The sequence below is a fragment of the Podarcis pityusensis genome (assembly GCF_964106645.2).
Source record: "Podarcis pityusensis genome assembly, chromosome: 2".
In the NCBI taxonomy this organism is placed as follows: Eukaryota; Metazoa; Chordata; class Lepidosauria; order Squamata; family Lacertidae; genus Podarcis; species Podarcis pityusensis.
Genome location: NC_138029.1, coordinates 109,127,433 through 109,141,041, shown reverse-complemented (window position 1 = coordinate 109,141,041; position 13,609 = coordinate 109,127,433). Strand labels below are relative to the sequence as shown.

Genomic DNA, 13,609 nt, shown 5'->3' with positions numbered 1-13,609 from the left:
AAAAAAAGTCTGGAACGGATTAATCCGTTTTGCATTACTTTCTATGGGAAAGAGCGCCTTGGTTTTGGAACGCTTTGGTTTTGGCATGAACTTCCAGAACAGATTAAGTTTGAGAACCAAGGGACCACTGTATTGCTATGCGGCTAGAAATACTGTAATAACGTATGTGAGCCATTTAGGAAAAATGCTACATAAATGCCAGATTTTCTTATATATTTCTAATGTTGTTCAAGGTACAGAATGAGGGATGGGGTGGGTTTTTTTGCACCAAATACTTGTGTGTATAAGATGTGACCATTTGTATGTTGCAACAGCAGTCAGAATAGGCCGCACTGGTAAATAAGGACTCCTACACATCACAAGAGACTGAAGGGTCCGAACTGAAGTACCATAATTAAAAAATCACTTAGTCCCAGAGCAGTTTGTGAACGAAGGCAGGAAGATAATGAAAATCATCATCAATCCTCCCAGTGGATATTATTCATTCCACAAATAACTTTCAAGATTGTTCTTACAACCCCCGCCCCACAAAGTTTGGGTTAGCGCTAATTAAAAGAGGGACTTACAAGATTTTCTTCAGTTGTCCTTTTACCGGCCTGTTTAAGCTCCTCCAGTTTCTCTCTCTCTTGCTTAAGACTCTGTGATTCAGTCTGAATTTGTTCCTGGGGAGGGAAAAATACTTATTTTTGCTAGGACAGACAAATCAGATGCTATTCATACAATTAACAACGGTATGAATGTTTTATTTTAAAAAGTAAATCCCCCGCCCATCTATATTACTATTAGTGGTAAGCTGCTTTTGCACTTGCAGTCTACAGACCTGATGCATCTGCTGACTGTATACACCTTTAAAGCACATTCAAAGCATATTCATTCCTTCAAAATTCTGGGTTCTGTAGTTTGTTTAAGGCTGCTGGAAATTGTAACTCTGTGATTGGTAAACTACACTACCCAGAATTCTTTGAGGGAAAGGATGCAGACGCTGTACATTTGAAACACACTCCTTCCTTCAGAGCTTCAGCTCTTAATAAACTACAGTGGTACCTTGGGTTAAGTACTTAATTCATTCCGGAGGTCTGTACTTAACCTGAAACTGTTCTTAACCTGAAGCACCACTTTAGCTAGTGGGGCCTCCTGCTGCTGCCGCGCCGCCGGAGCACGATTTCTGTTCTCATCCTGAAGCAAAGTTCTTAACCTGAAGCACTATTTCTGGGTTAGCGGAGTCTGTAACCTGAAGCATCTGTAACCTGAAGCGTATGTAACCCGAGGTACCACTGTACAACGGTCAAGAGATTTTAGAGGGAGCATGCATCCTTTAAAGGCACACACCCAAAGTTATTGCCGAATTCTTCACGAGGAACTGCTTCACTAAAAGGACAGGCAAACTCAAACTGGCTTATGTCCACAGTGCTCCTGGCTGGAAGTTGCTTGGAAAAGGAGAAGAGTCGGTGGAAGAAGATTGGAAGAAATTTAAAGACTACTTACAGAAATATTGTAAAATTAATGAATGTTAGAATGATGTTGGATTGAAGTTAGGTGGTTTCTAGCTGTAATGGTATAAAAGAATATGGAAAAATTGGTTTTTAATACGTAAAAATTTGATGTTATAATATATCAAGATTAAAGATCAGGATTAAAAAGGAGGGAAAGGAATTGCTGGACTAACAAATTGAATTGGAATACAAAAGAGGGAGGTATGAGGAGGTCCGGGAAACAAGTAAACCTAAAAGAAGTGATGAAAAGACGGAATTGTTTTTAACTGTTTTTTCTTTTTCCTTTTTGTATTTTGTATTGTGTATTTTTCTTTTTATTGTTAATTTTTTTATTAATGTGATCCTTTTCTTGTGAAATTTTAATAAATATCATTTTAAAAAAAAAAGGAAGTTGCTTGGAAAAGTCCCACCAAAAGAAAACCTACAGAGAGACTCTAAAATAATTCGGCAGAAGTCAGCTTTCTCAGTGAGGAAATGCAAAGCAGAGGGGAAACGCCTCCCCAACTCCAAGCTCATTCAAGCCCAGCTGAGCAATTAATTAGCCTCTCCCAGAAACAGCTGGGAAGGGAGAAGAGGGGTCTAGGGATTTTTAAAAATTAGTTTTTAAAGTTGTGTGTCTTTTTTCTCAATTTGCATGGTTTTGTATGTATTGCGGTGTTTTCTGCGTTGTGCCTTGCAGTTATTTTCATTGATCATAGTTTGCTCATTATTTATTGCAATTGTTAAGAAGGAATTTCTGCTTAATTATCACTTGCTGATGTTTTAAATGTTATTGTGTGCCATTATATTCTAATAGATTATTGAATATTACTTTATTTGGTATTATTATCATTAAATTTGTATACCGCCCTACACCCACAGCTCTCAGGGCAGTTACACCGTAAAATCACAAGATAAAAACAAAAACCCAGTTAATTGCCCCCCTGCGACACATTGAAAACGGGCATTGAATGTCGTTCCATTTTAAAGTTATGCTTTATTATGATTTTTTTTTTTTTGCATGGGATCAGATTATTGTAAGGTGTGTTCTTTGTTGTGCAGTTTGTTGTTGCAAACCACCTTGTGTACAGTAACATAGAAAAATGGTATACAAATTAAAAGCGACATGAAAATGAGCGTATGGTTTTGGACTCTCTCTGTGGAATCGACTCTTTTCATACTAAATCCCATGGTATTTCTGCTGCATGCATTTTCCAGCAGTAACTGTGTACAAACCATGCATTTACAGTACATCCTGTCCCTAGACCTTAAGGACAGTGGTTTGTAGCTCCTTAAAGTGCAAACCACAGTCCCCAGGATTTGGGTGTGGGTGGGTATGGTTTAAATATATAGCATGTGCACAATTCAGTTTGCCACCAACACTGTCACAGTCAGAGACGTTAGCTGCCAGTACAGTGGTGCCCCGCAAGACGAATGCCTCGCAAGACGAAAAACTCGCTAGACGAAAGAGTTTTCCGTTTTTTGAGTCGTTCCGCAAGACGAATTTCCCTATGGGCTTGCTTCGCAAGACGAAACGTCTTGCGAGTTCTTGCGAGTTTGTTTCCTTTTTTCTTAAAGCCGCTAAGCCGCTAATAGCCACTAAGCCGCTAATAGCCGTGCTTCACAAGACGAAAAAACCGCAAGATGAAGAGACTCACGGAACGGATTAATTTCGTCTTGCGAGGCACCACTGTACAAATCTAAATGAATCCTGGGTCACGGACAGGGGAATAAATACCAAGGAATCTAAAGAGACTGTTTATGTACACTACCATGGCTGCTAGAACATTATTTGCCCAAAAGTGGAAAGAAGAAGGCGTACCAACAAAGGAAGAATGGAAAATCAAGATGATAAGAGCATGCCAAAATGGCAAAACTTACTGTGAAGATCAGGCATCAAGACGAGAAGAAATGTAAGCAAGATTGGGGGGGGGGGGGAGTATGTTAAGGAACACTGTAAATGTGTTAAAACATTAGCAGGATTGATGTAGCATTTTGTGCCGGATTTACGTATAAGCTAAACAACCTATAGCTTAGGACCCCACTCTCTTGGGGGCCCCCCCCAAAAAATTAAAGAAAAACCTGGATGTACATTTCCAAAATGTAAGATGAAAAATAAATAAAATAAAACCTACATACGGCAACAGTGTTTTGTGTTGTGTAGGCTCCTAGGATGTAATGGCCTGCTAGCCTGCTCCCTAAAATATCACTGGTTTGCTCATTTCTAAGTATAGGGTGCCTACATTCTGCACGGACTGGTTGCATGGTAACTTGTGCAAATGGCTTTAGATACCTATTAGGTCCATAAATTACCAGATAGCATACAGTGGTACCTCGGGTTACATACACTTCAGGTTACATACGCTTCAGGTTACAGACTCCGCTAACCCAGAAATAGTACCTCGGGTTAAGAACTTTGCTTTAGGATGAGAACAGAAACCGTGCAGTGGCAGCGGGAGGCCCCATTAGCTAAAGTGGTGCTTCAGGTTAAGAACAGTTTCAGGTTAAGAACAGACCTCCAGAACAAATTAAGTACGTAACCAGAGGTACCACCATTTGTTGCTGACAAAGGGCAGCTGGACATATAAAGGGCCCCATTCCCTTCAGTAGCTTAGGGCCTCATCAAACCTAAATCCGGCCGGGAGCATTCATGAAGTATTTTGATAATTTAGCTAAAAATAAGAACTGGAAATGAATTGGACAAAAGTAATTATATGCGATAATAGTAATAATTTATTATTTGTACCCCGCCCATCTGGCTGGGCTTCCCCAGCCACTCTGGGCGGTTTCCAACCAAGATTAAAAAATACATTAAAATGTCACAGATGTCTTCTAAATGTCAGGTAGTTGTTTATTTCTTTGTTGTTTATGAAAGGGAAAATAAATGTGAAACTTGGAAACGTGGGGGTGGGGGGTGGGGAGTCAGGCAAGATGAATTTGGTGTTAAGATGAATGAAAAAAATGTTGATTTAAAAAAATCTTGGAAAAGATTTAAATATATATATATATAGGCAAGATACCTGGGTCAACTGCCTTCTTACCTTATAGTCCAGGGCAGCCTCTTTGGCAGGGAGCACTGCGTGAGTTTTGTGCTCCTTGGACCTGTCGCAGACCACGCAGATCAGGCTCTGGTCATCTTGGCAAAAGAGTTTCAGAGGCTCCCGGTGCTTCTGGCACCTGCCCATCCTCTCTCCCGGCGCTTCTTCCACCTGGCTCTTGAACCGCTTGGCGATCTCCACCATCTCCGCCAGTTCCCGGTTAGGCCTGAAATCTTTCTTGCAAGACCTCCTGCGGCAGTGAGGGCAGGAGAAGCGGGTCCGGGCGTCGTCGCAGCACTGGGCGATGCACGCCTGGCAGAAGTTGTGCCCGCAGTCTATGGACACCGGGTCTTGGAAATACTCCAGGCAGATGGAGCAAAGGGCAGCCTTTTGCAGGCCTCGCATGGGGTCCTCCTCCTCCTCTGCATCCATGCCGTGCAGGGAGGTGGGAGCCAAGTTGTGAGTCTTTGCCGGGGCCCCTGCCTGCAGGATCAAAGGGAGCAACTTCCTTCTCCAATCCGATTGGCTGTTGTGCAAAGGGGCAGCATTTATTTATTTATTTTTAAAATATATTTTCATTAAAGATTTTCTGGGTTTACAAAAGTCCATGCCTTGTCTCTTTTTTCAGGTTGTGCAGTCCTTCTTACAAATCGGTTACATTTGTTATGAGACCTTAGTGTTGAGTACAGTTTAAAGTTGGGGGAAAAGAGGGAGGAGAGGAGGGGTGGGGTGGGGTGGTGAGGCTTATATTTTTATATAGTGTAGGTGTGGGGTTTTGTTTTATGTGTGTGTCTGTGTCTATCTATCATCTATCTATCAAATCAAATATATCCTTTATTAGGCATAGCAAACCACACATTATCAAACAGACATCATATACAAATTGTGCAAATTACGAGCTCAACATAACAAGGTTTGTCCCAGTCAGATCTTTAACTCCAGAGAAAATCAATTTGCATAAATTATCTATCTATCTATAGTGTGTGTGTATATAAATAATTTTTATTAAATTTTCTGTTTTCCAATTTAAAATACTCATTTTGCATCCTTAAGATATCAATGGCTTCCCTTTTTCTCTTTCCGTGGTTCATTTTACAAATCCCTCCACATTTTACAAAAGCTATACCATTCAGCATTCCATTATTGCATCCATCAAAACTTGTTTACGCTGTTGAATTTATCTGAATGCTGCCAGCGTTTTCAGCTGTAAACAGTTATTTCCCATATATTCAATAAACACTTTCCAATCTTCTTTAAACCTATGTTCTTCTTGAAACAAAATAAAAAAAATTCCTTCCAGTAGCACCTTAGAGACCAACTAAGTTTGTTATTGGTGTGAGATATCTGAAGGTATCTGAAGAAGTGTGCATGCACACGAAAGCTCATACCAATAACAAACTTAGTTGGTCTCTAAGGTGTTACTGGAAGGAATTTTTTTATTTTGTTTTGACTATGGCAGACCGACACGGCTACCTGCCTGTAAATAGAACTATGTTCTTCTTGTTCTCTTATTCTGTATGCTAAGTCTGCAAGTTTTGCATAGTCTGTCAACTTAAGTTGCCTTTCTTCTTTGGTTGGGACCTTGCTCGTTTTCCATTTTGGGGCTTATGTGTGGGGTTTTGTGTCAGCGCCAACTGGGTAGGCTCTTTTTCTATTTGTTCATTACATTGCAAAGGGCACATTGCGGGGCTGTAACTCGCAGGAACTCACCGGCTTGCAATAGTTTTTGTGAGGAGGCAGGTCAGAAAATCAAAAGCAGCGTGCAATTCTAGTGCAGACAATTCTGTATGTGTCTGTAACAGAACATCTGAAATGGCTGCAAGGGTAGTTTGCACGACTCTTGAATTTTCTTTGGTGCACTTGATTGCTTCTCTAGAGAAAGGAGATTTTTATTTACTGCTGCGCAGAGAGGAGCGCAAACAGTTAAGAGTAACGGAACATGCAAATTACCTCCAACACTTGGCCGCTTCTACCCAAGCTCATGTATGGATTTGCACATCGACAGCAACATGATCACTGTATTATTCCTCTAGCCCTGCCAAATGAATTATTTTATTTATCTATTCCATTTTTAAATATATCATCTTTTTTTCCTCCAAAGAGCTGAAGGGGGCTGACATGCTTCCCCCCCCCATCCTTATTTAATTCCCACAGCAACCCTGTGAGGTAGGTTAGGCTGCGAGTCAGTGACTGGCCGAGTAGGGATTTGAACCCTGATCTCTCTAGGTCCTAGTCCAACACTCTAACCACTACACCACACTGGTTCATAGGCGTAGCAAGGTTTTTTTGTTGGGGGGGCAGAACCGATGCGATTGGTCAGCTAGTTAAGTATTTTTATTGTTTTCTTAATCTGGGAGGGGGGCGCAGCTGCCCCCCCCCGGCTACACCCATGCACTGGTTCTGGAGAAAAAAACATTTCTCTAATATATCAGGAAGAACACCAGGCTGTTTTCTCTATGCAGGAAAACTTATTTTATTTTATTTTTTATTTATTTTATTTGCTTTAGCAATCAGACCTGAGTCTATTAAGAGCTTGGATGGGAGATCTGCTGGACATATGTCACCTTGGGCTTTATGATGGATGAAAGGTGGGGTATAAATGTAAGGAAATAAATTAAGGTGAGCTCCCAGCTCATTAAGAAACCAATTTCCCCCACACCTGTTGAGGGTACTATCACTTTAAGTGAATCAGATGATTCTTGGGGCCTTGGGGGGTAGGAGAATGAATGAGTCAGCAATAGAGAAGCTATGACTTCCTTTAAACAGAGATGACCCATTTATTATTATTTATTTATTTTTAAACAGTTTCATAAAGTTTGTCTTATGTTTATGGACATCTGGACTTCTGCAAGTTATTAATATGAGAATAGCACAGTGTTTGCTGCTCTTGAGCTAGGTCAAAGACAGAGAGTGCAAGCCTGGGCAAAAGTATTTATGGTGTAGCTCTAGTTTATTTCTATGGTGCCTTTCCAAATTCTGCTCCAAGCAGCTCACAACCACGTCAAGGAAGAGGCAGAGGCACTTGTAAAGGGACCTGCAACACCTCACCGTTATTATTAGGCAACAATCCCCATAGCACACTATTCAGGACCACCAGTGAATGTCAAGATAGTATACCACTGAAAAGGCATTTCTGTCTTGTTGCCTCTCGTTTTCTAATCAGCTTAAGTAAAGCGTGCCAAGGGCAGACTGACCTTCATCAGAAGACTGGGGGCTGGTTTCAAAGCCATCAGAACAATAATTTCATTGTACGCTCAGACATTCTTCATGTAGCAAGATAACACTGGCAGAGAAGTGTGATATTCCGCATGGGACAAATTGATAACTTTGCTTAAAGATATCTGTTGCTATGGCTTTGAACAGTACATAGGAGCATGTTTTGAGAATGCATAGAGGCAGCCAGTGAGGATGGTTTAAGTTTCTGTCACAATTGCATTCCTTCCTGTAATATTATTAAGGCTGTGTGTACCTAGACAGCATCTTAAAAAGCAGAGACATCACCTTGCCAACAAAGATCCATATAGTTAAAGCCATGGTTTTCCCAGTAGTGATGTATGGAAGTGAGAGCTGAACTATAAAGAAAGCTGATCGCCGAAGAATTGATGCTTTTGAATTATGGTGCTGGAGGAGACTCTTGAGAGTCCCATGGACTGCAAGATCAAACCTCTCCATTCTGAAGGAAATCAGCCCTGAGTGCTCACTGGAAGGACAGATCGTGAAGCTGAGGCTCCAATACTTTGGTCACCTCATGAGAAGAGAAGACTCCCTGGAAAAGACCCTGATGTTGGGAAAGATGGAGGGCACAAGGAGAAGGGGACGACAGAGGACGAGATGCTTGGACAGTGTTCTAGAAGCTACGAACATGAGTTTGACCAAACTGCGGGAGGCAGTGGAAGATAGGGGTGCCTGGCGTGCTCTGGTCCATGGGGTCACGAAGAGTCAGACACGACTAAACGGCTAAACAACAACAACAACAACCCTTTGTTTGGGGGTTCCAGCTTTTTGGAGATATCCACTGTGGTCTCTAGATTTACTCTTCAGCAATAAATTTGAACTCTTTCCACACGCTTAGTTTGTCTTCTTTTGGCTGAAGGGTCATCGTTCTTATCCCACCATCCTTTGTAGGGTAACACAAGTTCAAAAGAGGTTTTGGTGGTTCTCATTTTTATATGTAACCCACCATGAGTCCCATCAGGAAAAAGGCAGGGTATATATCAGGCATAGGCAAACTTTGGCCATCCAGATGTTTGGGACTACAATTCCCATCATCCCTGACCACTGGGCCTGTTAGCTGGGGATGATGGGAATAGTAGTCCCAAACATCTGGAGGGCCAAAGTTTGCCTATGCCTGGTATATATAAATACTATGTGAGTTAGGTGTGTGTGTGTTAGGCTGTATGGGGCCTGAGTCCCCTCCAATTCCTGGATCCAATGGGATCCAGCGAGGATTACATTGCTGGCATAGCCAGGCTAGCTTCCTGGTGTGGTAGTGGCTTAAGTACGAGTCCTTAAAATAACAAAGGAAGTGGCTCTGTGCCAGAGGACAAATGGTGGGCCCCCCTTCTCACCTGTCTGATATTTTAGAAGGACTAAAGACACTTTTGTATGAGTTAGAAGCTAGGAGGAGGCAGGCTGAAGCCCGTGAGGGAGAGACATGCTTGATTTCTGCTGGAATCCAAGCCTGTGGTTATGGGAGAAGCAAGACTTTATGGGGCGTTAATGCTGTGAGACCTGTAGAACTCGAAGTAGCAGGGTTGCCCAAAACCAAGTTTTTGCACAAAAATGTAATCAGTCCACAGCCTCGGCCCCCACTGCATCACTGAGAGTGGAGTGTTTTGTGCGCAGGACAAGAAGTTTGAATGTAATGCAAGGGTAGCCACAGTGTGGCGTGTGTCTGTGTGTGGAATAAGTGTGCCTGCTCAACCCCATTGCCAAAGGTGGGTGGAGATGGAGACAACCCGAAAAGCAGACTATTTAGAACTAGGAAGAATGAATGGGAAAACACAGGTTTTCAGGGGTCTTTCCCCAAGTAAAAACCAAAGGCAAAAAGTACCCGTGGGAATGGCCAACGCTGGACCAAACTAAAAATGGAACAACTAGGTCCAGAGTTAATGTGGATCAGCCGCAATTTTTCATTTTCCCACGATCAGCCTGGCAGCAGATCATTTTATTTTTCCATTTCCTAACTGGCCAGTCCATCAATCAATCTCTACCTTTCAGGAAGGGTTTTAAAAGCAGCTTAACCTGCAGGCATAAGAAAATGATCGGCTTCTGCTCACCTCCATGCTATGAAAAGCTTCAGATCCAGCTGTTCATTGTGCAGGAAGGCAAACTAGATTAAGATTAAATGCACCCAAACTTGAATGAAAACAGGTGTCACTCTGCCTTTCTCTATTTGTATGTTGAGCAGAGTTATCTTTGCACATATTGCATTGATTCATATTGTTTATTCTGAATAAAATCAGAACGACGTGAAAAAATCTTGCGCTTCAATAGCATCCATTTCCAAGTTCTTGAGGGAGTCAGTCCGTTCCACCACTAATTTCTACACACAGCCACAGTCCAATTTGCTCACTCTTTCCTCCATCCACCCAGTTAGCAGGCCATGTGTAAGGGAATGAACCCTGGTAAAAAGTAGGGGAGCGGAGATATGGGGTCCTCCCCACCCCAGAAAAGTTAGAAAGAGGAGGTGGTTTATTTCTCACACTGCCTGCTTGCTTGGTCCTCCCTCATTTCTCTCCTTGCCAGCCTGCCTGCTAGTCAGCCACCAGCAGCAGTCTCTGTGACATCCTCATTTTGTAAAGAAGCAACTTTTTGCAGGCACCTGCTGGTCTTCTTCATGTGGGGCCCAGAGGCACCCTGCAGAATTAAATGGGTGGAGAGCTTTGCTCTGGCTGCATTGTGCTCAGGGTGAAGGATTGTTGTAGTTTTTTAAAGGAAGGTTTTGTGGGTGCTGCCTGATGGCTGCCGGATGCAGCGAGGGGCAGAGGATGTGCCCAGCAGTCCAGGCCTAACGGTGCTGCTCCTTTAATATGAAACCTCCAGACATTATGGTACTTCAACTCCCATCAACCTCTGCCAGAGGTCAGGGGTGATGGGAGTTGTAGTCTAGCAACATCTAGATGGCACCATGTTGGCTATCTCGACCTGATATGATGTATGTATTCTTCTAACATTGGCTGTGTTTAAAAGAGCTGAAATCAGCACAAAGTTTGTGTAATTTAGAACTGATACGCGCAATACAATTTGCTAGTGTTTTGTTTTTTATTGGCACAAAATGTGGGTTTTTACTGAAGGAAATTTGGGATTTGTTTCACAACAGGATCCTTGCCTCGCAAGTGGGACATGGCCTGTAAAGCCACTCTTCCTATGCCGTAGAGAAGATAGCTACCCAAACCTAGATAAGTGATATTTTTGTGTGTGTGTTACTCAGCCTCGCTGCAGTTAGCCAATACACTAACATCAAAACTCGCTGCTAAATCCTCAGCTCGGTTCCAGGCCAGACCCAGAGCCAAGGAAAGATTCTCTCCTGACTGAACATCGCTGGTGAGAAAACGTAGATTAACACTGATGTATCGGCATCAAAGAACGCCACTCGTTCCTCTTCATAGTCCAGAAATACCCAGACTCTCCTGGGACAGTTGCCCGACGGTAAGATAGTCGGAGGATAGGTCAGAGCTTCAAGGAGATCCCCACTTTGTTGTAGAGCCCATATCTGCTCCTCGGGGCTAGGGGTGATCTGCCCTTTCCTTTTAACAGATTCTTTTGCAAAGCCCACGGCCCAGTGCTTCCCACTGGCCACTTCAACTTCCCAATAATGCCTCCCTGACGTGAGTCCCTCGCAGCCCAGCACACAGGGGTAAGGATCAAATCTCTCGGGGTTGTCAGCGACATCCTGCCATGCATCTCCGAGTCTCACACTCTTCTGATCCGCCGAGAGGACGAGGAAGGGGTTTGCGGTGTCCCCATCCAGCGTCACGTTCACTTGGAAGGGAAGGAGGAAAAAGAGAGAGTGTATGTTACAGACAACCTATCCATTCTTAAGGAAATCAGCCCTGAGTGCTCACTGGAAGGAAAAGATCGTGAAGCTGAGGCTCCAATACTTTGGCCACCTCAGGAGAAGAGAAGACTCCCTGGAAAAGACCCTGATGTTGGGAAAGATGGGGGGCACAAGGAGAAGGGGACGACCGAGGACGAGATGGTTGGACAGTGTTCTCGAAGCTACCAGCATGAGTTTGACCAAACTGTGGGAGGCAGTGGAAGACAGAAGTGCCTGGTGTGCTCTGGTCCATGGGCTCACGAAGAGTTGGACACGACTAAACGACTAAACAACAACAACATGTTACAGACAGAACTGGTTCCCTATTACAATGCATCTGTGTATGTTATTTTCTCTAATACTGTATTTTGATGCATGCTTTCCCTTGATATACGTATTTTTGTGACACATTATTTGCTGCTATGGAGAACCGCACTGCAAAATTAAAAGAAGAAGGAGTTTCAAAGGGTGGCTGTTTTGATTTATCTGAAAAAATGTACACATCACTTGAGAAGACAGACAAACTAATACCAGTGTACTGGAAGAAGCAAAGATCACCAGTGATTCTTCAACATCAGCTTCGTTGAACTGGTCTTGTTGTGCGGATGCCTGATTATCGTCTTCCAAAGCAACTACTTTATTCCGAACTTTAAAATGGAAAGTGTCATGCTGGTGGTCAACAAAAGAGGTTTAAAGACTGTCTCAAGGCAAATCTTTAAAAATGTAGTATAAACACCAACAACTGGGAAACACTGGCCTGAGAGCACTCCAGTTGGAGAGCAGCCTTTACCAAAGGTGTCATGGGCTTTGAAGACACTGGAACTCAGGACAAAAGGTAGGAACGTGCTAAGAGGAAGGCACACTTGGCAAATCCATGCCGTGATCAACTCCCACCCGGAAACCAATGTCCCCACTGTGGAAGGACGTGTGGATCCAGAATTGGCCTCCACAGTCACTTACAGACACATTGTTAAAACCGTGTTTATGGAAGACAATCTTACTCGGCTAGGAGTGATCGCCAAAGAAGAAGAATTCCAGAAAGTGCTAATTAAGTAGATTTGCCTTTTCCTGGTAACTGAATTAAAAATCTCCCCTGTCCCTACTGCTCAACATACCCAGAAAGTGTGCAACCGCTACTGAGCACAAAAACTACTGACCTCTTGTGCCTCTTTTTTTCACTTCAGCATAAGGCAACTCAAATAATCTTGTCCTGCCTTTCCGGACTCCTAGTTCCTCTTTTGACAAAGATATGCTCTCCAGTTCAACTGACACAGCAGCTAAAGGAAGACAGGAGAAAAATGGAGATTAGATTCCACAAAGCTGATGCGCTTGGGCCAGTGGTTTTCAGAATTATACATTCAAGGAACTCTTCCCCCTTCAATTTATATAATGAGGAGCTCTGGTGTGTCTGCCGAAGAGAAACATGATCTAGAGCAGGGGTGGGCAGCAGGTAGACAGGGCACTGGTAGAGCTCAGCGTATTTTGAAGTAGATCAGCAAGAGTTGTTTAATGACTGCAGGTTGTCCATATTTTGCAGGAGGGATTCAAGAGCATACCTGAAAATTTAGCTTTACAAAATAATTTATTTATTATTATTATTTATTAAATTTGCATGCTGTCGTATACCCCGTAGACCTCAGGGCTCTTCACATTAAATTATAACATGAAAAACACAAAATACATGTGGATCTGTTGCCCTGGTGCTCCAAATTCACTTTTTTTAAAAAAAGAAAAGACTTTTTGCACTTAGGAAAGTACAGTCATACCTCGGGTTGAATATGCTTCGGGATGAGCGCGTTTGAGTTGTGCTCTGCGCTCCGCGGCAACCCGGAAGTAATGTAGCCCGTTACTTCCAGGTTTCGCCGCTTGCGCATGAGCAGACGCTCAAAATGATGCCATGCGGATGTGCAGAAGTGGTGAAAAGCGACGCGCACGTGTGCAGACGTGCCGTCGCTAGTTACAGTTGCTTCTAGATGCAAACGGGGCTCCGGAACGGATCCAATTCGCATCTAGAGGTACCACTGTAATGGGCAAACACATAGAGAAGTATGGGATGGACA

At 43.0% G+C, this 13,609-nt stretch overlaps 1 protein-coding gene across 1 annotated transcript in view; it reads right to left on the bottom strand.

Annotated features, from left to right (window-relative positions):
* LOC308471755 (uncharacterized protein) overlaps positions 1-13,609 on the bottom strand; it is a 31,012-nt gene that overhangs the window by 10,064 nt on the left and 7,339 nt on the right. Inside the window, exons 6-10 of the mRNA XM_080996008.1 lie at positions 12,707-12,826; positions 10,987-11,494; positions 6,221-6,223; positions 4,514-5,063; positions 567-662 (exon numbers count right to left, since the gene is read on the bottom strand). Of these exons, the coding sequence (XP_080852134.1) occupies positions 567-662; positions 4,514-5,063; positions 6,221-6,223; positions 10,987-11,494; positions 12,707-12,826 (1,277 nt within the window). The remainder of the gene's footprint in view (positions 1-566; positions 663-4,513; positions 5,064-6,220; positions 6,224-10,986; positions 11,495-12,706; positions 12,827-13,609) is intronic.